General features: G+C 43.2%; 2 protein-coding genes across 5 annotated transcripts in view; one reads left to right on the top strand and one right to left on the bottom strand.

The window, feature by feature from the left end:
- The first annotated feature begins 523 nt into the window (after nucleotides 1-523).
- On the top strand, nucleotides 524-16,296 carry CCNJ (cyclin J). 4 transcript variants are annotated; one of them, XM_084845906.1, is made up of 6 exons: nucleotides 532-802; nucleotides 1,561-1,685; nucleotides 6,897-7,107; nucleotides 8,346-8,645; nucleotides 8,777-8,903; nucleotides 10,345-16,296. In XM_084845906.1, exons 2-6 carry the CDS (start codon nucleotides 1,617-1,619, stop codon nucleotides 10,736-10,738), a joined length of 1,101 nt encoding a protein of 366 aa, XP_084702032.1. In that variant the 5' UTR covers nucleotides 532-802; nucleotides 1,561-1,616; the 3' UTR covers nucleotides 10,739-16,296. The 4 variants fall into 4 exon arrangements, with proteins under 4 accessions (XP_084702033.1, XP_084702032.1, XP_084702030.1 ...); XM_084845904.1 differs by having other exon boundaries at nucleotides 8,744-8,903; XM_084845907.1 differs by lacking the exon at nucleotides 1,561-1,685 and having other exon boundaries at nucleotides 524-802; nucleotides 8,744-8,903.
- A 2,719-nt stretch (nucleotides 16,297-19,015) lies between these two features.
- Nucleotides 19,016-27,771, bottom strand: part of CC2D2B (coiled-coil and C2 domain containing 2B) — a 115,324-nt gene continuing 106,568 nt past the window's right edge. The window contains exon 37 of the mRNA XM_084845902.1: nucleotides 19,016-19,629. Coding sequence (XP_084702028.1) covers nucleotides 19,441-19,629 — 189 coding nt within the window. The 3' untranslated portion in view covers nucleotides 19,016-19,440. The remainder of the gene's footprint in view (nucleotides 19,630-27,771) is intronic.

Here is a 27,771-nt window from a genome sequence, read left to right as displayed (position 1 = left end):
GGCAACCCTCGCCTCGATCAACACGACCGCCGCAACACGGTCTGCCCCTTGCTCTCATCGCCATTCCCTTATACTATCCGGCTGCTGCAGCTGCTTCTTCTTCGCCTTCGCTTTATCACTGTTCCCAAAGTGATGTACGCCTGATAATACGCATATTCCGCACATAGCTCGTTCAGAACCCAGACCCATGCAATATAGCGCGCAAGCGCAGAAAAAGGCCATGCCCGCCTCACTTAAAAATCCCCCCTTACAAATTAATTAATTAATTAAAAAAAAAGAAAGCCAGACTGACGCCTTTCGCCGAGCACACCTAAAACCACTTGCGCGAACCCCGACCACGTGACTCCCCTTTCCTCCGCCGTTTTTTTGGTGCTTTTTTTTAAAGCCTGAGCGGCTACGGCAACGCAATTGGCCCAAAACTCCCTCACATATGGCAGCCGCGGGGTTGAATGGAGGGGGCGCCCTTCTGGGTGCTGAGCGCTGATTGGAGAGCACGGCTCGCGCGGAGTTGTAAGGCGAGAGCAGATTGGCAGAGGCGCGGCCGCGTGTGTCTGGCCCCCTGTCTTTGTATACAGAGTCGCTCGCTGAGCCCTTTAACAATGGACGAAAGGAGCTGCTGCTGCTGCTGCTGCGGCCGCCGCCGCCGCCGCCGCTCAGCCCGCCGGCGATGGCAGAGCTGAGCTCCTCTCGCGCGGCGCCGATGCTGCCCTCCTGCCTTTGACCGAGGGATGCCCGGAGAGATGCCCGCGTCGGATCTCCTGGCCCGGGGGCTGTGAATTAGGAGTGGAGCTGCAAACTCCGGGTAAGTGCGGAGGAGGCGTGGGGGGCGGAGGAGAAGTGATCGTCCGGAGGCTACCCCCAGGCGGAGGAAGCGTGTCAGCCCCTTTGTTGTGGCCTCATCTGGCGCCCAAGCTGCGCTTCGGCGCTCGCTTTCTGCCCCCGCTGCCGCAAGGAGGAGAAGTTGGCTGTCGCTGGGGGACGGGCTGGCGGGAGGCGACCGCCGCTCGCCCGCTCCTGCGCCCCTTGCGTGGGTCGATCTGGGAGCCCTTGGCAAGAGGCCCTCCCCCGCGTCTGATCCTCGGTTCCCGGGAGGGGCGGGCTCCCTTCATTAGATCTCAAGCTCCTTCGGCCCCACCGGGGAAATCACCGACGTGAGATCGATACTGCGTTCTCAGCCCCCTCTCCGCAAAAGAGCAGCCGCCCGGCCCCCCCAGCCCCGTCTCCGTGCCCGGCCCCCCCGCCGCCTGCCCGGCCCCCCCAGCCCCGTCTCCATGCCCGGCCCCTCCGCCGCCCCCCTCCTTCTTAAAATGCAGTGAGTGGTATCAGCTGTGCGGCCCCGAAGAACAGCTCCGCCGGCCTCCGTCGCTGGCGAGGAGGGATCTCGGAGTTCAGTTGGGGGGGGGGGGGACCACTGATTGCTTTTAATTGAGTGCAAGCGGCGGCGGCGAGAGAAAACGAAAACGGCTGCGTCCCGTCGTGGTTGCCGCCGCCGGAGAGGCTTAAGCCGGCCGGGCGATGAGCTGTTCTGAGCGAGCGCCGCTTCCGTCCTTTCCTGTGCAGGCTTCGGTGCCGCCGCCGCCGCCCCCTGCTGATTCCCTGCTGCCTCACCCCGTCCCATGGAGCTAGAAGGGCAGTGGTGGAAAGGACAGCTGGCTGCCGACATCCACCAAGCGCTTCGCTACAAGGTACCTCGGCGCGGGGGGAGCACGCACGATCCGCGAGCGTCGCCTTTCCCGCTTGGACTCCCACCTTCAGCTCAGCGGGCCTCTGCGGTCGGGTGAAGGTGGATCGGGGCCCCCGGTACCCGGCGTTGCCTCGGTTTGAGTGACAGTTTGAGCTTCTGGCCTTTCGGTGGGTGGAAGGGAGGAAACAGCTGCCTGAGCTCTTTCTCTCCTCGTCTCCCACCCCCGCCCCGCACTGGGCACATCAAAGGGCAAGGCGGGTCTCAGCTCTTTTTGTCCCAAGCCGTTTATAGTTTGCAGAAAGACTGTGCTCTGTGATAGATTTCTATTTTTATTTTTTTTTTAGAGCTCTTAGTTTCCAGATTGATTTTTATAGACTTTTCTTGTCTTCACTCTAACAACAGACTCATGAGTTAAATCAATGTGCGAATTTGTGATGAGGAAACCAAGGCAGAGACTAGTCTTGAGTGCCCTTTACTAGGAAGTGAGTCTCACTGAATTTGGTGGGGCTCATTCCTAGGGTCCGTAGGACACAATCCTATGCACGTTTAGACGGAAAAGTCCTACAAGCCCCAGCCAGCAATGGCAGCTGGGGCATGCTGAGAGTTGAAGGACTTTCTTCTGTCTAAACACGTGCAGGCTTGCACCCTTACTTAGTGAAAGTTAGTTGGCCACTGAAACTTCATGGCGCTTAAGTTTTATTTATTTATTACATTTATATCCCGCTTTTTTCCTCCCTGAGGAACCCAAAGTGGCATACATAATCCTCCTCTCCATTTTATCCTCACAACAACAACCCTGTGAGGTAGGTTGGGCTGAGAGCCTGTGACTGGCCCAAAGTCACCCAATGAGCTTCCGTGGCTGAGTGGGGACTAGAACCTGGATCTCCCAACTCCCAGTCCAACACTCTAGCCATTACACCGGCTCCCCCAAGTTTTGTGATAACTTGCCTAGCTGCAGTCCTAGGTACCTAGCAGTAAGTCTCACTAAACTCAGTGGGTCTTCTGAGAAGACATACATAGGATTCTACCATAAAGCTGGAATCTTATAGTTAGGTTCATCAAATCCCATTGATTTCAGTGGCTTGGATCCTAAATTGCTGTACTCATGTAAGAGACAGGGGCAATTCTGCCAACTCCCCCTCTGTCTGCCGCTCCTCACACCATTCCCAAGGGTCACCCAACTCCCAGGAGGAGATCTGGGGGAGCAGGGAGGCCATGAATGAAAACTCTCACAGAAGAAAAGTTCCAATCCAGGCTAGTGTATTTGGGTGTGCCTATCTCTTGCTTAACATCAGCCTGAACCATTCTCTTCTGGATTGGGGCCTAAGTAAACATCCCAGGCTGTACAGGTGACTTGTCCAAAGCTACATAATTTGTCTATAGCAGAGATGCAACTTGAACAAGATCTCACAAATCTGAGTTTAGTTGTTGTGTATTCTGAGGCATGGTGGCTGCTTGACATATGTACCTTTGGGAGCATTTAAAACTAGAATTGTTGCTTTTATTAAAAGAGTCTGAAATGTTCCTTCTGAGGGACTGGAGGGTGGCTGAATAACTATTTTATGTAAAGTGCTTTCCAGCACCTGTAGAAGTAAGAGAAGGTGAATATGCCACCTTTAAAGAGTTCATTTAAACTTCTCTTCTTCCATCTGATCAGTTTTATCTCCTCAATGTAAGGGCACATTTAAATTAAACTCCTCCTCAAAGAGTCACTTTTTAAAATCTGTTTCATTTATCTCTGGCCATTCAGGGCTTGTGAGAAACGGGGTTTCGGTCTTCTCCTACCCCCAAAGTGGCACATTCCCAGTTCAAACTACTTGGTACTTAAGGAGATTCCAATGTGAAAGAGCCTTCTTTATTTGAAACATTCCATCAGGGCAACCTCTAATGACTTGCCCTGAAGCTTGCTGAGCCCAGTGTAAGCTTCAGACCTTATTAGCCAGGGTGGGTTGCAGTGCCCATGGGCACCAGGTTGCCAATGCCCACCACTGCAGTTTCTCTACGTGTGAACCTGGCAAGGGTGGGTTGCTGGGGTGGTTGACAAGCCACGCAGACCCCGTGGGCTGTTTTAAGGGTGTGGGTGGTTTGTCAACCACCCCAGCAACCCACCCTCACCAGGTTCACGCATAACGAGAAGCTGTGGCACCCCCCACCATGCCCTGAATATTCAAAATGGTGGTGGCTGCCACAACAACAAATTCACCCAGGGCGGCATCTCCTTATGGGTGGATCAGACGGTTTAAACTGTTTCATGGGAATGTGGCTCAAAGAATGATGGAAATGTGATAGTGGGTTGCTGTGCCACAGCAACAACTGTGAGAGGCTGGGTCATAGTTGTTAAAGGACCATTAAGGCAGCTGGCTAATGCTATAGATCCTAGTCGGAAATTGCTGGCCCCATTTAGGTCTCTTTGTCTTTTCCCTGGAGGCAGACTACAGTAAACATGCAGCCCAGTTATTCAACCGTGTGGGTGAAAACAATTAACATTTGTTGCTTAGCAAAAGTCCACAGAAGTGGCCAAATTCAACCAGTGCTTAAGGGGATTTAAAAAATATTGTTTTTGCTTATACTGTTGATTTCAACCATCTTATAAATGTTTGGAGTCCTGTTTCTGACAGGACCTGTGTTTTTCAAGACATATTCAAGGGATATTCACCAGGTGCAGCTTTTCATCACTATGGTGTAGTTAAGAGAAATGATGCCTTAGTTTTCTGCTTTTCATGCAACTTTTAGCATAAACCCAGCCAGAGGAATGACAGCAACTCTACTGGAATTACCAGTTAATATGCCATACTGTTAATTCAATTCTCTTAACTGTGTAAACATTTGCCACCTATTTCTTAAGCTTCTGATATGTAGTTGCCTCTGGTTAAACAAATGCTCTCTCAGCAGTTATCACTGCTATAAGTGTCTGGTGATGTTTAATAATGGCAGATAAACATCTGAAAATGTATATGAATGGATTTAAGACTATGGTTAGTTTCCTTTTGAGAAAGAGAAAATGTGCAACTTTTAGATTTACCCTAAGCATGTTTACTCAGAAGCAAGCCCAATTAAATCAGCAGAACTTGTTAGCATGCTTAAGATTGCAGTCTTTAAAGGTTGCAACTTCCAAAATAGTTTAGAAACCATCAAAATATGTGTTGATAGAAAATCCACCAAATTTGCACTTACCCCATTTAAACCTATAGACAGTTTGAAGTGTCAATCTTACTGAAACTAAACTTTCATGAAAGCTGTTTTAAGCAGGTGGTTTGTAATCGAACTCTTGAGTATTTACAGTTTCTGCCTCCCACCAGCTTTAAAGGCCTTGTTGATCTTAACATAAACTAAGAAAGTTAGTTTAGTGAGTCAAGCCAAGTAAATAAACCCAATGGCAATCCTGAAATGCTAATTTTTTCTACAGTAAAACATTCTTTGTTAAATCCATACAGTTGTTTGGGGGTATTACTTATTGATTGATTATAGATTTCCCCTTTCTTCAATGGAAGTGATTTGTGTGTGTGTGTTTTAATCCATGACACTGAGATGTCTTGTTGATTATTTTGAGGGTTAAAACTACATGGTACTTTAAATAAGCAGTGTACACCTGATCCTCACCATTTTGTTTATCTTAGTGTAAGCATATGATGGCCCGATCCGGATCACCATGTGTAGGTTGAGGTTTAAACCTTTCCACCTAGCCACTCCCACCCCCAAATTCCCACACTTACCACTAGAAGTTTAAAAAAAAAAGTGGGGAGAATGCCATCAGCACAATGGAGTTGTTGTTTTTTAGTCCCCGTGGTTGTAGGAGAGCCAGTGGGGACGGGGGAGTAGCTGGGTAGGAAGGTTTAAACTTCCTCTACCTGTGTATGGTGGCCCTGATCTGGATCAGGCCCCCATGCGTCTACACTAAAGTAAGCAAAATGGTGAGGATCAGCTGCATGCTATGTATTTAACGTAGCTTATTGTTCATCCTAAAGCAGGTCACCAAAGCAGTTGCTATTACAGTTAACCCACCACTGGAAAGGGCTATAATACTAAATAGTAAATTCAGAGTCTTTACTTGGGGCTACCTTCTTGAAAATAAAAATCACATTAAAATGTTAGGCTTTGTCTTACAATGTAAGTGTTGCCCCAAACGTTCGTGCCCTAGCACATGATGGCCACAAGTAGATACAATCTCCTTGTGGCTTACTATAATGCTAGCAACACCAAATGCCCATGTATTTGATCTTGTGGAACTTCCTGCCCCCTGGTTAGCATTGTTCATGCATGATATTGGCAAAGCATTGGCACATTACGCCTTGGTAACAGAATATTGGTATAACTCTGTCGTGCCTTATGATATTTTAACCTTAGTAAAATCAATACCTGGAATTATCTTTTGCAGCTAAGTTGTATACTTCTATCCCTGGAATATTGCTCCCTCATTTTTCCCTTTAGGTTAGTTCTTTCTTCAAATCATGACAGCTACGCTTTATGTACCTTACAGTGTTGGGGTTTTTTTTGGATCTGACAGTGTTTATAATGATTCAACATGGGGTGGTTCCAGACAGAGGGCTTGTAGTGCTACCAGTCAGAACGCATTGTGCAGTGCTTCCATCTTTTTCTTCTTAATGGATGTTTCTCCCATAAGGAAAAAGATGAAAGAAGCAGTGGGAAAACACAGGAAGGATATGAGTAGAAGATATCATCTGGATCTCCCATAAAATTGAATCAATCTGAAGGGGCAGTGGCACTAGAAAAAAACTCATCTGAAAGCACCCATGGTATGGTTGGCTTTTCTGTGGAGTTGGGTTCCATGCCACAGAGGTAAGGTTTGAAATGGGGAGCGCAAATGAGATCAGCAGTTGGTGTGGTTACTTCCCTCTTCAGTATGTCCATTCCCCAGGAATGTATGGAGCTGGTGTTGGCAGTAACCGTGTCATTTGCCCGCCTCACCTGGTTTCCTTTTTCTATTACCTCCAGTGCGGTGTGGTATCTGATCATGCAGAAGCAGCAACTGTGCACAAAGATAAATGTCAACATCCACATCCCTTCAACTGTTGTATATTCTTTACAGAGGCTATCAGTTCTTATCTGTAAGAAGATGGAATAAACTGTAAACCTTAGGATCTTAAAAACCTAAAAATGTCTTGCACCAAAATTGACTAGGGTTAAGGAAATGTAAGTGCCTATGTAGTGGTGGATGCCATTTTTTAAAATCAACCTATTATTCTCCACTTAGGAGCTGAAGCTACCCTCCTATAAAGGCCAATCTCCCCAGTTAAATCTGAGAAGATATTTTGCAGACTTGATTGCCATTGTAAGCAATCGCTTCAGACTCTGTCCTGCTGCCCGTCACCTCGCTGTTTACCTACTGGACCTCTTTATGGACCGTTATGACATATCCATTCAACAACTACATGTGGTTGCTCTTTCCTGCTTGCTTTTAGCGAGTAAGTATAAAGCAACAGGTTTAGCAGACTGAAATTGCTAACTAAGTGTAGCACGTGAGTGGCTTTCTTCTTGATTTCTTGGGAATCAGACATTAAACTAGGCATTGTAAGGTCTAATTCTGATCCACCATGTCCAGGATTTTTATCCACTGGACCACAGTGGTCCCCAACGGTCTATAACTTTCTTGGGAAGTATTTTCACAGCCCAGTCCTCACAAAATCTAACTTGAATCAGAACTGTTTTCTAAATGTCATTTGATGAAGGCACTTCTGCTTGACCTTTACTTGGTGGTATTCTCTCCCTTTTGTCTATTTCATGGCAGCCTTTTCATTCAGCATTTTGCAACTGCTACCATGTCCCCCATTTCTCAGCTAAAGGTGCTCAGTTCTCCAAACTATTATGTGCTCTACAGCCACACAAAATGCTACAGGGTATTGCTGCACAGGAGCTAGGCAGTTTCTTGGTGAGTGCTATTCCATGAAGGCCCAGTTGCATTCTTATCCACATGTCCTGTGCCAATATTGCATCACTATGAGCAGAATTACTGCCAAAGTTGTTGTGGCTATCTCAAAAGGCTTTGTCTAATTTCAAGGTATGCCTTATGGCATTTGCAAAAAGTGGAATTTCTCAAAATTTCAGAGATTGCATCACACAGCTGCCCATATCTGAATCCCCTCTTGAACTGTGCTTGAAAATATGGAGACCAAAACTGGTTATTGTGGATATCATGGCATTCAGTATGTTATGCAGCCCAAGTAAAAAGCAATTACTTGCCGCCTAGCAAGTATTTCAGAAGTAACAAACCAAACCAAACTTTGTTGAAACATAAAACAAAAATCAATGCTGCTGAACCCTAAATGAGAAACTTGCTTATTTTTAAAACAAACTCAGGGTCACACCATAGATTTGGTAGGTATGTATCCCATATCATCATTGATAAGAGTATGTTGCTAGCATGAAATGAACCCAGTTGTGCTACTGCCATCTCTGGGTTATGCTTTGTGCCACCTCTCCAGCTTTTCCCTTGGAGGCGCTAACAGAGTGCACTGGAATTCCAGTAGTAACTTTTTCCAGAAGATGGAGGCAATCTACTAATCCTTTATAGCAAATGTTTTTTAAAAAAAGCATTGAGTCTTGTCTTTTAGAAGTATGACCCTCCCTGTATGAGAACATACAAAATTTGTGTTATCATGTACTTAATGCTGTAATGGTATTTCACCTTCTCATTCCCTTCAAGGTAAATTTGAAGAAAAGGAAGACAGTGTGCCTAAACTTGAACAGCTAAACAGCTTGGGTTGTATGACTAACATGAACCTGGTACTAACTAAACAGAACTTGCTGCACATGGAGCTGCTGTTACTAGAAACCTTTCAGTGGAACCTCTGCCTTCCAACAGCTGCTCACTTCATTGACTATTATCTCTCCATTGCTGTTCATGAGTCTGATCTCCATGATGGATGGCCAATGGTGTGCTTGGAAAAGACAAAGTTGTATATGGCAAAATATGCTGACTACTTTTTGGAAGTATCCCTGCAAGGTGCGTTGTAATGGCTTTGTTCTAAAGACCCCATAGTTTCTTACTTACACAGCTAATACTGTGTTTGACTTAACCGTGATCCTCCGATGTCTCTCCAGATCATGCATTTTTAAATTATGCCCCTTCGTTAGTGGCTGCTGCGTGTGTGGCTTCCTCAAGGATTATCTTGCGTCTTTCTCCAACATGGCCAGCACGACTCCATCGTCTTACTGCATACTCCTGGGACTTTCTGGTGCCGTGCATTGAACGACTACTGGTGTAAGGATTTTATAGTGGTTTCTAACAACAACCCACATGAGGGATGTAATGGGGAGGGCGGAATGTTAAACGCATATGCAGATTCTATTTTGCCCTGTGATCACTGGGCTAGCCGCTTTGAAGAAGCAGACAGTCGTATTGGTGTTCTTGATTCTCATCCTTTTTAACCTTGAATGCTTTCCCTGTAATTTCCATAATTTTGTCTCTAATTTCCCCCCTCTTCTCCCCCAAATTCATCCAAGTCACGACAAATTTCAACATCATAGCTCTATTTGTCTAAGGTAGACATACTACCCATTCCTGATTATTATATGGGGACTTTCATTATAATTGTATCCTCCTTGGGATCCACTTGACGATTTCTGCTTCTCATCTAAATATGAATTTTCCTTTTATGCTGCCTTGACCTGTATCCGTTGTTTTTGGTCTGCAATCCACCGCTTGAAATTGACTGGTCAGTGGTTCACACAACCATTTTGTATACAGACTTTTCACTGTGGATTTTTGATCTGCATTAAAATTGCAGGGGAAATTTGGCTCAAGGTGACTTTAACACCATGGAAATCGTTGCATGAATGGTGCCTGTCTGAAGGGAGTCAGTTTAAATATTAATTGCTTTTCTACTGAAATACACCCAGCAATAACAAACGATACTTCTGAAAAAAAACTATAATAAAACAGAAGAGCAGCAGCATAAACATTAAGCAGCATTAACGTCTAAAATAATAACCCCATAAAATGATAGCAAATACATAAGGACTAAGGATTTCAACTCCTATGCTTCGTTCATGCCCATTAGATAGTGGGGAATTATATTAAATTTTTAGAGTTATGATTAAGTTGGCACCTGATTCAAACACTTCTTGATTCATCAGCTTAAAATGTATACATTTAGCACCGTTATCATAAACCTCTTTGCTTGCATGCTTGTCCTACTGATTTCAATGGATTATGCTTAGAAACAAAAGTGCACAAGATTGCAGCATTAAAGTGCAATTCAGAGAAAGTTAAAGTGCTTTTCATACGCTTATGATTTAGAGACCTGCTTAATTTTGGCACTCATTTTAAAATAGTGCATCCAATTGTTTTATGAGCATGCAAATTGCTTGTTAAATGTGTCTTTAAGATGATGTCATGTGAGTGAAACAGAATACTGGCACTATTATATTGTTATTCAATTGAAACTAGGGCCAGAATCTAAGGCACTACAGACAGTGGTCTACTTGCGTGTGAGTGTGTGTGTTTCCTTAGCCCCTCCTTCCAGCAGAAGTGCATGTATGCAATCAGATTTCCAGATTGCTGTTGCATCAGGCACAAAGGGCTGCTGCCAGAAGAAATAGCATGCATGGAAGCGTTTTCTGCCTACATGTGAGTGGGTAGGTTGTGGATTCCAGCCTCTGTGTAAAACAGAGAATAAAATAAGTTTAATTTTATATTCTAGTGCCCACGATAACGATGTCAAAGAAGCCAACAAGCAAAAAGGACAACATAGTTCTCAAGCTGCCCAGCACAGTTTATTTCAAACAGCCACTCACCCTCCACAGCAGCACATACCCCAGTATGTTCAAGCACATCAGACTCCTCTACAGTATCACACGGCACCACAACAAAACTGTCAGCAGATTGTGTCATCCAGTCACACATCCTCTTACCCACTGCAGACTTGCCCAGCTGGTTTACAAGGTGGTATTCAAGCTCGGGGTCATATACAGACTGCTGCTGGAATGTCTCTAGCTGTACCCATAGAAGTGAAGCCATGTTTAAGTGTTTCCTACAACCAAAGCTACCAGATTGCTGGACGATATCCTTGTATTACTCCCTGCTTTGAGAGGTGATAACTGTAGCAGAACCTATTTGTTATCAGTGTCAAATAACACAGAGGGCAGTAATCATTTGTCCTCTCAACAAAAGGGAAATGGCTGCATACCATGTTTTTTCAAAAGGTAGCTCAGTTGCAGAACTTGCAAACATGAGAACGTACCTACTAGCAGGGTGTTATAACTTCAGAACGATAGAAAAAATACTTCTGGCACATGGAAGTTCTGCGTGCTCAACTTAAACTTACCCTTAAAATCGATGGTGAGGGATAGCTGCACTGACTTCAAGTTCATCTTCCCATGAAGAGGAAAATGTGCTATGTGGTTCTGAAGAGACCACTGCTTCTACACACCTCCATGCAATATTGAAAAAGACACTAAAGCATTAAAGTCCACCAAGTGCCGTGCTTTCCTAAAAGGTGGAGAGCCATATGGGAGACAAGAGAGAGCATCTTAATTTAATCAGCAGCAAAATTCTCCATCCATGCCTGTGGATCAGGTTTTGTGTTATAATGCTGTTGGTTTGACATTTTATATATGTCTTCTACTTTAAAGTACTTTTGTCGTTATTGAAACTAGAGGTAAATTGTCATACTAACTCAGGGAATCAAAAACTACTGTGATACTCTTGTATATCATTTAAGTAGTTATCTTGGGTTCTCTTCCTCAGGGTAACTGCAATAGCAAATACCAAAGGGAGTTCAGATACTCATCCAGACTACTCCCTTAATCCAAAAATTGTCTTTCTAATGAAACTGGGAAGAATAAGAGTGCTATCTTTAAATGAAGCCCACTTTGTACCTTGGCTGATGAAGTATTATTTGTGATTTGCCCCAGTTTATGCAACCAACTATTTATGTCCAAAAAGCTCTAACATTTTCATTGTATAAATTCCCACTTCTAGTGTGGGGGGTAACATTTAAATACAAGAAATACAGCCTTGTACACGATGGCTGCCGAATTCATGGGAAATGAAAGTTATTAGGCTCTCCCAGGGCAGCTACATTTCCTATTTCTACTATTGTATTAATAGTGATTCAAATACCTTTATTTGAACCAGTCAGGCACACTAAGGGTGCTAATTACGTAACTATCAGAAGTGTGATAGACTCTAGCTCTTTTAAATTCCTATGCTCGGCTCCTTTCAGAAGCAGAATTACTTAGCTGGAGAAGATACATCGGTGGTGATGAACTCTTATTAGAATCTTCTCTAGCCTACAACATTAAGGAGTTAATTGCTAACTGATGTAGATATGAAAAGGAATTCATGGATGTTGGAAGTGTAAGTAGTTCTTGCATCCTGTGGTCTGGGAATATCAAAGGAATATTAGGACTGGATATGGGAAATGGGTGGAGAACATGAATATAGACATTAATGACACAGACTTAACCCAGGGACGAAGGGACTATCCTAAAACACAATTTTGAGAAAAATGGCATTGCTTGATCTAAAAGGCTCTTCAAGAGCTGAACATGCTGCAAGAAAATATTCTTTAATTTAGAGGAGAAGCAATCCTCTGTAGTGATAATTATTTTATACCATAATATATTTTCAGAGTGTCTCTTTAACAGAAATAGCCATTTTTGAGAGAAGTAAAACATTCTGAGAACATCTTTTATATGCTAGGTAATATACTTGCTACTTCTTTTCTAAACCCATTTACCTTGTTTTACCTTATATGTCTTCCTTGAGAGGAAAAAAAGGATGGGAGTGAGGGGGATCTTGCTATATGGTGTAATTAATGAGGGTTTCATTTTATGTGGCGATGAAGGATTGCAGAATGCATCTGAAAGGGAAATATACTCATCTCAGTTCGTATTATATGTAAAAAACTCTTCAGTGTTTGACTACCTCAATAATACTTTGAATGTACAGACTTGTGGTGATCCATGACTTGAAATAACAGCAGGTTGCTTCTAAAATTCTTGTATCGGCTTCAGTTTCATCCTCTGTGTGGGAGACAGCAGCATAGAATTACTAATACATCAGAGGAATCTATACTATAAGCCTTTTCACTCAAACATTAGCTAATAATTAACACTGGAATTGGGGAGGGGTAATTTGTCTAGATAAAACAGCAAACCCTACATCTTATTTGTATTTAAGTCATTAGACTTAATTCTGAAAAAAAAAGATCTGCTCCATGCTATTGGGTTTCCGGGTTTTTTTCTTGTTTTTATGTTTATTTATTTAGCCTTTTGAGTTTGACATTATAGCATTATTTTGACAATAGAATATGCACTGCCAAGCGCTTCCAGTTGTTGTTTTTTTTAAAAAAAAAATGGGATTGGTCAACCTTCACTGAATCCACACACTACTTGAAGATCCTACTTCAGGAATTAAAATGTGTGTGTCATGATCACGAGAGAGAAATATCAGGACAAAGAAATCCGGATGAGTGCCATGCACTCCTTTTAAAAATAAAACTAGTTTTGAGTAATCTGTGTGTATGTGTATTTGAATACATAAAATGAATGGAGGTCATCAGTTCAGTGCCACAGCATATATCCCAGCAGACTATTTTAGTCTAATTCTAACAAAAGAGGGAGGAAATGAAGCAGGACATGTACTTTTAAAAAGTATCTAACAAAAAAAAAAATCAGTATTCTTACACAATCACTGAGACATCCTCTTCTGGGAAGAAGAGGAAGAGAGACAGGAAATGTTTCTGAACAAGGTTATGAACAATTGCATCTATAGACCTTATGCTGGAATACTGTTGAAATCAGCATGGCTCTACAGTCAAATGGTTATAGGGTAATGCTGAGTTCTAACTATTCAGAATTCAGCGATATATAGGCACTCCAAACTCAAAGAAATAAAGTAATAGGAAACTTCCTTTTTTGTTGTTGAGCAAAGTCCATATACAATTGTGCATGGGGGGCGGGGCATAGAGTGAAAATGAGTTTCCTGGTTGATGCATGCAGTGTGCTATATGCCTTCTTAGACATCCTAACCTTCCCCAATGCTGCAACTCCCCACCCCCACAAAATTACCACTCCCCTGTTGTAAAGAGCCTCCACTGGCAGCAATGGTGGCTTTTTAAAAGCTTCACCGCAGTAGGGGGAGGGGTGGTATGAGTGTATGCATAGGAGACTGAGTAATCACATTGGGGCTGCATGCCAGCAGTGTGGTAGCCCCATCCACTGCTGGCATGTAACCCCCAATGTGCTTGTCTAGAACCAGTTCAGCCCTTGGACCAAAAAGGGGTCCCCACCCCTGTCCTAAGTTAACTTTAATATAAGTAGATACATAAAGAGTGGGCAAAGTATACATATGCTGGTAGAAAGGAATAGTATTGGGTAACCTTGGCTTACTTCCTTTTGTTTTAGAAACTCAGGATGAGTTATGTGGAAATAGGTTTAGAAGAGAAGTCCTTTAAATGCCAGGTGTCCATGGTTCAATCTAACTTTTTGGAGGTGCTTGCTGAGTGCCTCCTAACTGTAACTTTAGTAGCTTTAACATTCAGAAACTCAAGACCATATCTGGAATATAGTATAAAGCAGACCAAAGGGATAAGAAATCCCTTATTTATCTATGGACCTACAGTCAATGTTGATGAAAACCTATTTTTATAATTGAAAAGTCCTTATTCAATGAAAGTATATACACATTTCTGTGTATTATGAAGATCACTAATAATATAAAAGTCAATAGTGAAATGTCTGGCCCATGCACTCCCGAGATGCTTGTGTAGTAGGAATAGTGCACAGCGCTTACAGTATAAATGGAACATTCCCCAACCAATTATTGAAACTTATTAGTTGTATGATGCCACTTCCCTTTTGTCAATAGTCCTAGAGAATATTTGAATCATACAGCACAAGGAACCAGACCTAAAGTAAACTTACTAATACTTCAGAGGATATCTTTGCTATATACAATATAAAATGACTTTGCAAATTGATATCCTGAACTTGCTTCTGAAACTCATTAATGTAAAGTTTATGGGCTTCCCCAGAGTCAGTGTGGTCCCTAGACCACCACTCAAGTGGAAAGATGCCTAGAACAAAGAGAGGCTGAGGGCTTCAATTAGCAAACAGCAGCTACTTCACCCTGTTTTCCAGTGTCCTGTTACTACAACTGTGAGAGCTCTTGACTCTGATGTATGCTTCACCTCTTGAATATCTCCTTAAATTTATGCAGCTTTTACAAAGGCCCTCCTCCCACCATGTAGTGAGGAACCATCCCCAAATCACTTGGCCTCTATGTTCGGTGGTTTGGGGGCAGGGCTACTTTTCATTGGTCCGCTAAGATCTCTGTTGCCATGGTAGCTCCTCCCTCAGGTGATCCTCAGCAAGTGGTACAGGTTTAGCATCAAGATCTTGGAGGCATAGTTGTAGTCCTCCCTGTGTGGGTGGCAAGTCTCCATGCTCGCTATTAGGCTAACATTACGTTTACATTAAGAAAAAGAATCATTTGAACTGAAGAGCCCAGGCAGTGTCAAGTAACATGTTTAACTCCAAATGATTACTAATAAACCACCAACAGTCATATCAATAGCCTCTAGAAATCAGGATGTGTATGCAATTAACTACCATTAATGCAGTCTTTCCAAATTGAGGGATGCTACAACATTCAGAAACCAAGATTCTCCATTGAATCACAATTGGAATATAGTATAAAGCAGACCAGAGAGATGAGAAATCCCTTATTCATCCATGGAACTACAGTCAGTAGCTAACCTATTTTTTAAAGTGAAAACTCCTTGATATTAAATGTAATCCACATTACTGTGTGTTATGAAGAGCACTAGTAATACAGACGTCAATATTGAAATGCCTGGCATTGGTAGTGAATATACTCAATTACCTGGTTTGGACATAATGCCAAATTACGGTTTAGTGTTACTTGCATGAGCCTTGGACTTCTCCCCCCATCCAGCACTGCCCTGAGGAGGAGATCAGAAGCTTTTGCTTCTATTTTCAATTAATCATGGTTTATTATTATGTCTGAACTTTAAACTTTGATTAATCTTAAGTATGGTTTAGGACAGCCATCTCCAAACTCTACCCTCCAGAGGTGTTGAGACTACAACTCTCATCAGGACCAGCCAACATGGCTAACGGTCAAGGATTTATAAAACATTTTTATACATTTCTTGGATGAGGGTATAGTGAAGTTGTTTGTCAAATTTGCAGATGACATGAAGCTAGGATGGACAGCCAACACCATAGAAGATGGGATCAAGATTCGAAGGATCTAGACAGGCTGGAACACTGGGCCAAATCTAACAAGATGACATTCAACAGAGATAAATGTAAAGTCTTGCATTTAAGTACAAAAAATCAAAGACACAAATATAAGACAGGGGAGACCTGGCTTGGCAGCAGTGAAAGGGACCTAGGTGTCTTAATGAATCACAAGCTGAATATGAGCCAGCAGTGCAATCCAATGCAGGAGCAAAGAATGCTAATGCGATCTTGGGCTGACTTAAGCTTAGCATCCATATCACAGGACAAAATAGTCCACTCTATTCTGCATCAGTCAGGCCTCATTTGGAGTGCTGTGTCAAGGTCAAGGTGCCCCATTTAAAGAAGGACATTAACAAACTGGAGTGCATCCAGAGAAGGGCAACCAGCTTGGTAAGGCGTCTGGAAACCAAGTCCTATGAGCAATGGTTGAAAGAGCTGAGTATATTTAGTCTGGAGAAAAGAAGATTAAGGGGAGATATGATAGCAGTCTTCAAATATCTGAAGGGTTGTCATGCAGAAGATGGAGCAGACTTGTCCTCTGTTGCTTTCAGAGTGCAGGACTAGAACTAACCATTGCAAGGAAGCAGACTTAAGCTAAACATTAGGAGAAACTTTGTAACAGTGGGAGCTGTTCAGCAGTGGAACAGATTGCCCCAAGAGGAGATGGGTTCTCCTTCGTTGCAGGTGTTTAAGCAGAAGCTGGATGGCTGCCTGTCAGGGATGCTGTAGCTGCACCTTACAGTACAGAGCCTCTATTAAGCAGGGGGTTGGACTAGATGATCTCGAAGGCACCCACTGATTCTATGATTCTGTGATGGCAGTTATAGTCAAAAACCATTGAGAGCAGTCATCAGATTTGGGGCAAGGTGTCACCAGTATACTGATGACACCCAGCTCCTTTTCTCTGTGACATCTGAATTGGGAGAGGTGGTGCATGCTCCAAACCGGTGCTTAGATGCAGTTATGTTTCGGATGAAGGCTAATAAACTGAAGCTGAAAAGACAGAGACCCTATGGGTCGGCATTTCCCAAGTCTGGGAATTGGGCTGTTTGCCTGTTCTGGATGGGGTTGCACTTCCTCTGAAGGAGCAGGTCTTTAGTTTGAGGGTGCTCCTGGATCCATCTTTGTCACTGGAGGCCCAGGTGACCTCAGTGCCTCGGAGCACCCATTACCAACTTTGGCTGCTACGTTAACTATGCCTGTTCCTGAATAGGGATAGCCTAGCCACAGTGATCCATGCACTGGAAATGTCATGATTAGACTACTGCAATGCGCTCCGTGCGGGGCTGCCCTTGTGTCTGGTTCAGAAGCTGCAGCTAGCGCAGAATGCAGCAGCAAGGGTGCTCACTGGGATACCCAGCTATGCTCACATAAAATCTGTGTTAAAAGAACTGCACTGGCTGCCTATTAGCTACTGAGCCACATACACGGTTATGTTGTCACAGAAACAACTTGGAACCAGGATACCTATAGCCAGGCGACCTTTAAGATCATCAGAGAATGCCTTACTGGTCACTCCCAAACTAACAGAATGTCACCATGTAATACTCCAACAGTGGGCCTTCTCAGTAGCAGCACCCACCCTTTGAAAAACCCTGCTCCTGCAGTTCAAGAGGCAGAAAGTGTGGCATGTTTCAAATGCCTCCTGAAAACACACTTGTTCACCCAGGCTTTCCCTGGGCTGTAATTAAATTAATCAGGCTGCTCCATCTTACTGCTCCTTATATTGCTCTTATTGTAATTGGAATGGTTTTTAATGTTGTATTTTAAATGTGATTTTAATATTTATATGTGAACTGCTTAGGGATTTTATTATATTTAGTGGTGTATAAATATCACAAATAAATACATACAATAAACAAAACATTTGGAGGGCATCAGCTTAGGAAAAGCTGGTTTGAAGGAAACAAGCCAGGGCTGTAAATCACAGTGTGAAGTTGGTTTGTTTACCTAAACCAAGAGTGCACCTTTTCAGCCCTGAGGGCCACATGTGATGCTGACTCGGGGGCTGGGGATCATAAAGACATATACTACATACACATACACAGGGCAAGCTGTTAGCAGCAGCGGCCAAGGAGTGGTCTGTATGAGGCTCTCTGGGGGAAGGGAGTGAAGAGCACAGGTGGTAAGGAAATTGGCGAGGTGGCAAGGCAGGGGTCAGGCACCCTTGGGAGGCTGCACATTGTGCATCCCTGCCCTAAACCATAGTTAAGACTAACTACAGTTTGTCCAGGTTCAAACAAATTAGTTTAAAAAAGAAGCAAAGGCTTTCAATCTCCTTGTAGGGGAAGGAGGATTCAAGAGCTCATGGCTTTTTATGTAATGCTAAACCATAGCACTACATTAGACACAGCCATGAATAAGTGAAATTATCTTAGTGCAAGACAAAAACCTGGAGAAGAAAAAAAGATGGAATGAAATATAGTTGGACTAAAGCTGTATCTCTCTCCCCGACACACAACTTGCCCTCTGAGCTCCATAAATCTGTACAACTTTGATCAGCAGTAACAATCAATCTTATATGCTCTTAGACATGCTAAGCACGTAATACCCCCTGATATACAATGGGTATATGAACCTTCACCCAACAAAGTATATGAACTTTTCCCCAGCAAAGTTAACACCAGGGTACAAAAAGCAGTGCAAAAGACAGCTTTATTAACTTAAAGTAATTAAGACTGCTTCTTCTCCCCAGCGAGGTTAACAGAAAACTCAGGGTATTCAGAGCCTAGATTTTAGAATTCAGTCTAATCCACAGATCTGGGCATGCCCAGGGGTGTGTGTGTGTGTGTGTGTGAGTGACCGAGAGAAGGAGAGGGAGGGAGAACTAGGGTTAAATGTTGGCTAAAGTAGAAGGGATGGGGTGGGGAAGAAGATGGAAAATTTGCTAACCAAAGGTGTGAGAAAAGAAAGACAATCCTGCAGTCCACTCTTTATCACAAATCTGCATTAATGATCCTTATAAGTAGCATATAAAAAGTAAGCTCTTACTTCCCTTTTCAAACTACTTGAATTCACTAAGATGTAGAAAAGCCTTTTATCTCTTATCTGGCTTTTCTTTTATTGTCTGTATGTAAAGGTAAATCAACAAACAGATTTAAGATTTTAAACCACTGTTTTAATGAATAACTGTTTTGAATCCATCAACAATATAAACCATTTTTAATATGGCTAAATTCAATAAACTTGCAATATAGAGATGTATATGGGCAGAGCATTTATTTTCTAATAATTCTTAAAATCTACTAATAGTTTTAACATTGTTTACTGTTGCAGGAACTAAAAATAAAATGTAATTTTATTTTAATAAAATAAATGATGTTTAATAAATGAGTAAGCAGCATTTTTGCATCTTTCTAGTAAACAATACCTCAGGAATATTTAAGAGAGAATTTCTGCAAAAACAGCATGAATCTCAACTCTTTCTTTTGATAACTGAGTGAAAATTCAGACATCACAACCAGCAAGCGTCTAATGGTTTCATTGAATACTTGATTCTGAAGAGGTTTGTGGGTCATTACTACTTACTGATGGCGGACCAAAGACACTAAATAGATCCAGAGAGATAACATGTTATTTGGGTAAGAATGAATATACACAGCGAGAGCAAATTCTATGTTGGGGACTTCTGAAGAATGAATTCCTGTCTGATAAACCGCTTCAGTTATTGACTGTATATCTAGATATGGCATCTGTATAGGAAATCCTGTAACCTACAAAAATAGAATTCTAAATCAGTTTTAAAATAACCACTGTATCAAAACCAAATCCTACACATTTGCTCATAGTAATATTGCTACGTCTAAAATAAAGGTACAAAATCTGTAGCAAACCTCTCAGTAGCTTAACTTGTGTTTTCATGTTTGAACTGCTGTTTTAATACAAACAAGGCATTGACTGAAAGTATGAATTAAGAAATGCTCAGAAAAAGGGACATTATTACCTGGTAAATATGTTCTTCTCATAGAATGGAAGTCATTCAACACTTGGTAATGTCCTATGTCCTGGGACCAGTAGACATGGCTAAAACCATTCCTGGTAGGTAGAGCCTCCCCTTAACCTCTAGATTGGCAAAGACCACAAAACAGCTAAAATAGTCTTGCTCCCTACAGTATTCTGCTAAGAGACCAGCTGCCTTTGGCTCTCCTAAACTGTCACCTACAGCAACCACTCTATCAGCTCTGCTGAAAGACCAGCTCCTTTTGGCTGCCTCTTTCCCTGTGTTGTTTGCATCCCAACTGGTCATTATAAGAACTCTGCAGCTTTAAGAACTCATGCCTGAGTTTGGTTTTTTTTCTTTCTCCTCCCCTTTTCGTGTCTTTTTTGATTGTAAGCCTAGGGGGCAGATATTGTCTTGCTTGTTACTGATCTGTAAGCAACTCTGCCAGCCTTTTTGGTTGAGGAGCAGGTAGAAATGCTGTAAATTAATTAAGAATAAATAATAATGCAATACTTCATTTAAAAACAAAGGAGAAATCTAACCTGTCCAACTGTGGAACCATAAACTGAATAATCCAAGAGCCTGTGTCAAAATACTTACATCATATTTTTAATATGGTTGGAGGCATAACAATTTCCACTGCACTGAACTGAAACGATGCATATCAGTTCTGAAATTATGAACCATGTTAACAATAAAATTCTCTTCCAGGAATTTGTCTAACCCCTTTAGAAGCCATCCAAAGTGGTGGCCATCACTACATCCTGTAGTAGTGAATTCCATAGTTTAACTATGAGTTGTGTGAAGAAGCTTCCTTTTATCTGTCCTCAATCAGCTTCCAATCAGCTTCTTGGGATGACCCAGGTACTACTTTAGGAGACAGGGAGAAAAATGTCTCCTTATCCACTTCCTCCACATCATGCATAATTCTGTACACCTCTATTATGCCACCCCCCAACACACACCTTTTTTCTAAGCTAAACAATCCCAGCTGCTGTAACCTTCCCTCATAGGGGAGTTGGTTCAGCCCCTTGATCATTTTAGGTGCCCTTTTCTGCACTTTTTCTAACTCTACAATATCCTTTTTTAGGCGCAGCAACCAGAACTGTACACAGTATTTTACTGTGGTTGCACCATAGATTTGTATTGGGAGCATATGGTCTTGGCAGTTTTATTTTCAATTCATGTTTTAAATAGACCTAACATGGAGTTTGCCTTTTTCACAGCTGCTGCACACTGGATCAACATTTTCATCGAACTGTCTACCACAGCCCCAAGATCTCTTTCTTGGTCAGTTACCGCTAGCTCAGATCCCATCAGCTAAACTTGAAGTTGGGATTTTTTGTCCTAGTCACTTTACACTTGCTTACATTGAACCACATTTGGCATTTTGATGCCATTCTCCCAGTTTGGAGATATCTTTTTGGAGCTCCTCACAATCCCATTTTGTCTTAACCACCCTAAATACTTTAGTGTCATCAGCAAACTTGAGCACTTCACTGCTCACTTCTGGTATTGTCACCCACAGTGCTTCTGTGGAAGAGTCTGCCCCTTTTAGGTTTTCTAGTCTTGTTCACACCATGCCCTCTTTGATGTACAGAGCAACACCTCCTCCAGCACACCCTTCCCTGTCCTTCTTATAGAGTTTATAATCCAGAGATGACTGTATCCCACTGGTTCTCTCCATTCCACCAAGTTTCCATAATGCCCATTATATCTAGGTTCTTTTTTAAAACAGGGCACTCCAACTCTCTCCTTTTGGCTCAGCGGCTTCTAGCATTTGCATAGAAACACCTTTACATGGTGTCCCTCCCCAGATGTCTCTGGTGTGTACATCTTCTGCTATGGCACTTAGGCGTCTTTGACTGGCTATCATGTTTCACCCTATATTCATATCCTATTTCCTCCCCTTCTCCATTTGGGCAATTGGAAACATTTTCATCTTCATCTCCTAGGGATGATCCAACCTGAACCAGATGCTTCCCAGCCTCTATTGGCTATCCCCAGGGTCCAGTTTAAAAGCTGCTCTGACACCTTTTTAATGTTTAGCACCAGCAGTCTGGTTCCATTTTGGTTCAAGTGGAGCCCATCCCTCTTGCACAGCCCTGGCTTGTCCCAAAATGTTCCCACTGCCTAACAAATCTGAACCCCTTCTCCTACACCACTGTCTCATCCACATATTGAGACTCCTCATTGCACTGCATTGCACTGCATTGCATACTACCACCCATGGTATGGAAAACATAACACTTTTGTTTTAGGGTTCCATCCAATACCTTGGGACCAAGAATTATGTAATCATCAGACTTTCATATTTTCACTAGAAACAGCACCAGAGCCTCTTTGAAGTTATCACTGCTCATCAGAAGTTTGTCTAATTTCTACTCTGGTCACAGCAGCTAATGTTGGCTCTTCTGCCTCATTCAATATATTTTATTCATGGAGTAACTGTTCTGTAGAAAACAGTGGACATATAATCACCATCCATGTTGAACAGCTTTACAATAATGTATCTTGCGATGCCTCCAAATGTTGGAGGAAGCTCACCTAGGGCATGAAGAAGGGACTTTCTATCAACCAATATGCAGTCTGTGGAAGATGGTTCCTGTCAGTTCTGCTTTTAAGTGTCCTCATGAAAACTGACTTATAAATTGAAAATACAGGTGCATCTATGTGAAACAAAACAAGAGGCACTGGAGCGAAGTGATATGATAGTACTCCCTGTATATCTTCTTTTCTCTCTCTTTTGGTAGTGCTACGTACAGAAGTCATCCCATTAAATTTCTTTCCAACTTGCTTTCAAGTAACCTCTACCATCTTTCTTCTCCTACTGAATGTTGCTCCTTCAGAAGCAAAGGTATTTATTTGACACTTTGTAATTGGTTCATTGTTACTTTGGTTGTCAAGCTTCATTTCTTTTGTGGAATAAGTTCAACAGGAAAATATTTACAGTAGCTGATGCAGATTTTCCAAACCTAATGATGAACAACAAGGGTTTGATGTTTGAATCAAATGAATTTAGGCTTCCTTCAGTCTACAGTGATGCCATTTAACTGTGCATGATCTTTTCTCATGTTGGCAGGTTGCAGTTCGCAGTAAATTTTTCCTGTTTGTGGAGCCCAGTTCCTTCATTCACATTGCTCAAAATGCTTGTGCTCATTAAATAACTATGCTCATCTTTGTCTGGTACATATTGAATTGGTGAATGCTAAATGTCCTGTTAGAATATTTACAGCATTAGCATTGACTGTTTAAATGTCATGTCAACAACAGATCTTGAGAATTTTTTGTGCCACTCTGATCGGACGAAGTCGGCACCAATGGAAAATCTCCAACATCAGGGAGTAATATCATGTTTCCTTCCTTGCTCAAGTACACAATGACAGTTGTATTGTCCAATATGGCCTGAACTAGTCTGCCTGCTAGATCTAGTTCAAATTCCTGAAGGGCTTTCCGTACTACTCTGAGCTCTAAGAGACTGATGTGGTGCATTGCCTTCATGGCTGACCACTGTCCATGGACCGTAAGATCCAAGCAATGAGCTCCCCATCCCAAGAGCGAGGTGTCTGTAGTCACTACTCAGGATGGCAAGGGCTGCAAGAAGGGCACGCCCTTTGACAGGTTGCCTGGAAGTGTCCACCACTGTAGGGAGTACTTTACACCACTTGGGAGATGGAGCTTTGTCCAGCGAGTGTCTTGCTCAGTTCTGAAGTTGCATATGAGCCAGTTTTGAAGAAGTCTCATATGCAGCCGAGCATGCTGGATCACCTATGTTGTTACAGCCATTAGGCCTAGCAGGTACTGCTCTTTTAGTGCTGAGATAGTCATGCAGCAACGTAGCTCTGCTGCCACTGAAGTCAGTCTCTCCAGTCAGTCCAGAGGAAGGAATGCTCTACCTGACCTGGAGTCTAGGTGCACCCTAATAAACTGCATACTCTGGATTGGTTGTAGATGAGCCTTTTTGATGTTGATACAAAGTCCCAAACTTTGGAGGAGACTGCATGACACCTCTATTGACCACAAAAGACAATTTTGTGTTGACGCCACCAACAACCAATCATCGATGTACAGGTATATCTCAACCCCTTGTAGTCTGATATGGGAGCAGACCATCACCATGCATTTGGTAAATACTCTTGGAGCTTTGGACGGGCTGAAGGGGAGCACCCAAAACTGGTAGGTGTCTGGACTGATGGTGAAGCACAGGTAACACTGGTGCAGTTCCACTATGGCGATGTGAAAGTAGGCATCTTTGAGGTCGATAGAGGCAAACCAATCTCCTCAGTTGAGAAGGGGTAGGATTGAAGCCAGAGATACCATGCAGAGGTATAACTTGAGGTATAAATTGAGTTCTCGAAAGTCCAGGATCGGTTGGAGACCTGCATCCTTCTTTGGTACCATGAAATATCTGGAGTAGAAACCATCCTGAAGATGCATCCTCAGTATTGGCATGATAGCGCCCTTCTGTAGCAGTGTCTCGACCTCTTGGTGAGGACGGGAGATGGGGCTGTAACTTTCACGATACCAAGATGAGGAAGGGTATCAAACTTGATCCTATAGCCCTCTTGAACAATGGAGTGCACCCATGAGTCCGTTGTGATCGGACATCACTTTGGATAGAATGGAGTCAGGCGAGTACTGAAGACAGGGAGATGACTGGAGGGTTGAGGGGCAGCCAAGTAAAAAATGTTGCTTGCTTTTAGAATCTGACTTGCAGCGATAGTTGCGCAGTTTTGATGGCTGGAATGATCTTCCCTGAGTTTGACTGCTGTGGTCTGTGTTTGTCAGGGTTGGATTGGAGCCCATAGAGCCACAAAGCAGTTCTGATTCTGAGGAAGAGATAGAAACCATGGGAGAAGAACCCGCGCACTGTTCAGAAGTCCCTCCCTGCTCACATTCCTGAGAGTGGTAGCGAGCCTGGCAGGCAGGGGGAGGGACAACTGGAGCTTCGGGACGCTAGGCACCGGCGAAGGGACAAGCGGGAGACGGAGGGTGCTGAGAGGAGGCACTCAGCCCGCTTGGCGTGATATTAACAGCTGCGCCCCGATGCCCCATGGGAAAGGGGTGGACTTTTGCCTCCTAGCCCTTAAGTTCAGAGGTTTCCCACTTTTACCCTCCAAATGGAGACCAACTGATTCACTAAGGCTAGAAACCCCTAGTAGGCAGCTCTCTTAAGTTTCCCTCATTAGGCTCATACAATTAGCATCTGTAAGCGTCATTATTTTGAATGGAAATAAAGCCTTGGAAAAGAGCCCTATCGTCTGTGTGTTGATTCTGTCTACTTGAGGATTTCAGAAGGCAGCAAGGGCGCTCCTGACAATGTTGTTGTGAGGTTGCTGGTTGCTGCAGTTGATACCGGTTGTAGGAGCTCTGGTACCAATGTCTCTGTTTAGGAGGCTGTTGAGGCAAGAAACCCATATGCTGCACCGTGGTCCAGGCCCTCTGTACAGAATCCAATCAGTGTCAGTTTTGGCATTGAATAAGCCCAGTCCATCAAAGGGCAAGTCCTTGATATGGGCCCTTGTCTCTTGTGGAAGTCCAGTGGATCGGAGCCAGGCATGGCACCGCAAGGCAATGGATCCAACAAGTGCCTTTGTGTCACAGTCAACTTGGTGGCATGACATATTAATTTGTTGCCTCAGTAATTTTAGAGTCTTGGCTTGGAACAGGTGCCCCAGTTGTTTTTACTCCTCAGGGAGATGTTCTAGGAGACAGCCAACCTTGTCCCACAACAGCAACTGATATCCAGACATTGCTGCATGATAATTGGATATTTTTAGACCCATTGCCATGGAGGAGTAAAGTTTTCTCCCCAATAGATCCAGTCATCTCCTCTCCTTATCAGTGGGTGATGAGTGAGCCCTGCAGGCCTTGCCTTGCGCTGCTTCTATGACCAACGAATTCAGTGTCGGGTGCTTAAATAGATAGCCTGCTGACAAATCCTTCAAACGATACATCCCCTCTAAACATTCAGAGATTGGTGGCATAGTAGAAGGGCACTTCCAGGACTGTTTTATAGTTTGTTCCTGGGCTGGAAGAGGAATGGCCACAGGGTGAATAGAATCAGTATTTACCGAGCTAAAGACTGGGTCTTGTACCATCAAGGTCACGACCCAGTCGTAATGCCTGAGCCATTCTGAATATCTGAATATCTCGAAAATTAGCCTAAGTCTTCAGGTAGAGAAATGGACTCATTTGATCGAACCAATGCACCTGGAGATAAAATGGAGAGTGGGCAAGAGGACTCTGATGTTGTGTGTCAGGGGTGTTTCTGAGCGCAGGGAATGGGATAGTAGTTCAGATTCTGAAGGAGAACCATCAGACATGGGCGAGGTGTTTTCCCAGGCTAGTCCAGATATGAGTAGGCCTTCTTCTCAGGTTACAAACGTCCAGATGGCTGAGCTTGAGGGTCCCTCTTCACTCCCCCCTGTGATAGGCAGCGAACAGGAGGATGACCTAATAGATGCCAGGCACAGGCACAGAGCAAAGAGAGAGAAGGCAGGGGTGGAACTTAAACGGTCTACCTGATTGGCCTTGTGTGAAAAGCTGTGCTTAGAGGCCTCACGACAAGAGAGGGACCTCCCCCCGTTAAGTTAGGCTAGTGAGACCGCCTCCCTCTTCAAACGGCAGGCAACTCTCATAAATTCCATTTGAATCCCCTGAAGGCATTCCTTGTAGACGGAGAGTCTCTGAGAATTTGTATCTGTGTGACCCTGTGAAGTAATGAATTAAAAGCTGTAGAGTGAAGCCTCTCATCTGTGTATGTTTGGGCGTGAGGTAAAGTGGGGGCTAAGGGAATCCTGACATTGTGTCCAATTGGTAGTCCTCTGCAGCAAGGGGTGGGGATTCTTGCAGTGGGACCTGTGGTGGGTTTTGTATTTCCACCTGTCCGCTTGGTTGAATGGACATGTCAGCAGATCCTAACTGTGAGAAGAGTTGGTCTATGGCCTGTGTCACTTGTGCCCATAATTGCTGCATCAGTATTGGTCATTCCTGTGGTGTCGGATCAGGGGCTCTTGACACCGTAGCTGATGGCTGAGACCTATATCGACCTGTAGGATGGGTTATGGCTTTCTTCTGTGTGACAGCCTTTAAGCTACTTGAAAAGTGCTATCATATCTCCTCTCAGTCTTCTCTTCTGAAGGCTAAACATATCCAGTTTCTTCAATCTTTCCTCACAGGACTTAGTTTCTAGTCCCCTGATCATCTTTGTTGCCCTTTTCTGAACTCATTCCAATTTAGCTGTAACTTTCATAGGGTTTCTCTATACAAGCATTTATCGTGTGGTAGTCATTCTGTATTTACAGTTGTTTATAGGTTCTTTAGACAACAATGTAACCTTTAGACAACACAGTTTTGCTTCTGTGTCTAACCAGCACTTTTGGCAAGTTATTTTTAGAGTAGGGAGAATGTGTCATTTAATTGTGAAAGTGAAAGAAATAGTGATTTTCTCTTGTGTATTTGTGCTATTCTGTTATACCACAGTGCCACCTAGAGGTTATGTAGTGAGAAAGCAGGAAAGAAAACACTCTTCATATAGTGCTCAGATCTCAATTCTACGATAAAACCAGTAAATATTTATTTTATTTTATTTATTTATTAATTACATTTCTATACCACCCAATAGCCTAAGCTCTCTGGGCAGTTCACCAAACAGCAGATTAACAGCCAAGTAACAGCCTCATATAGAAAAGCTCTTGAACTGGACACAGTATTCGAGGTGAGGACTGACCGGTGCAGGGTAGAGTGGAAATATTACTTCCCATGACTTCCCATCAATGTACTTCTATTGATGCAGCTTAAAATTAAGTTTGCCTTTTTTGCAGGTACATCACACTGCTGACTCATATTCAGCTTGTGATTGACTACAGCTCCAAGATCCTTTTCACACATACCATTGCCAAGCCAAATATAC

The sequence above is a fragment of the Heloderma suspectum genome, chromosome 3 (assembly GCF_057233095.1).
Source record: "Heloderma suspectum isolate Gila_16-S chromosome 3, 16-S_ref, whole genome shotgun sequence".
In the NCBI taxonomy this organism is placed as follows: Eukaryota; Metazoa; Chordata; class Lepidosauria; order Squamata; family Helodermatidae; genus Heloderma; species Heloderma suspectum.
Note: the sequence above shows the minus strand (reverse complement) of the source record. Positions and strands in the feature narration are given on the sequence as shown.

Coding starts and splice junctions, on each gene's coding strand:
- CCNJ (XM_084845904.1), top strand. CDS start 1,617: ATGGAGCTAGAAGGGCAGTGGTGGAAAGGACAGCTGGCTGCCGACATC. Junction 1,686..6,896: donor ACCAAGCGCTTCGCTACAAG/GTACCTCGGCGC, acceptor TTCTCCACTTAG/GAGCTGAAGCTACCCTCCTA. Junction 8,646..8,743: donor TTTGGAAGTATCCCTGCAAG/GTGCGTTGTAAT, acceptor ATGTCTCTCCAG/ATCATGCATTTTTAAATTAT.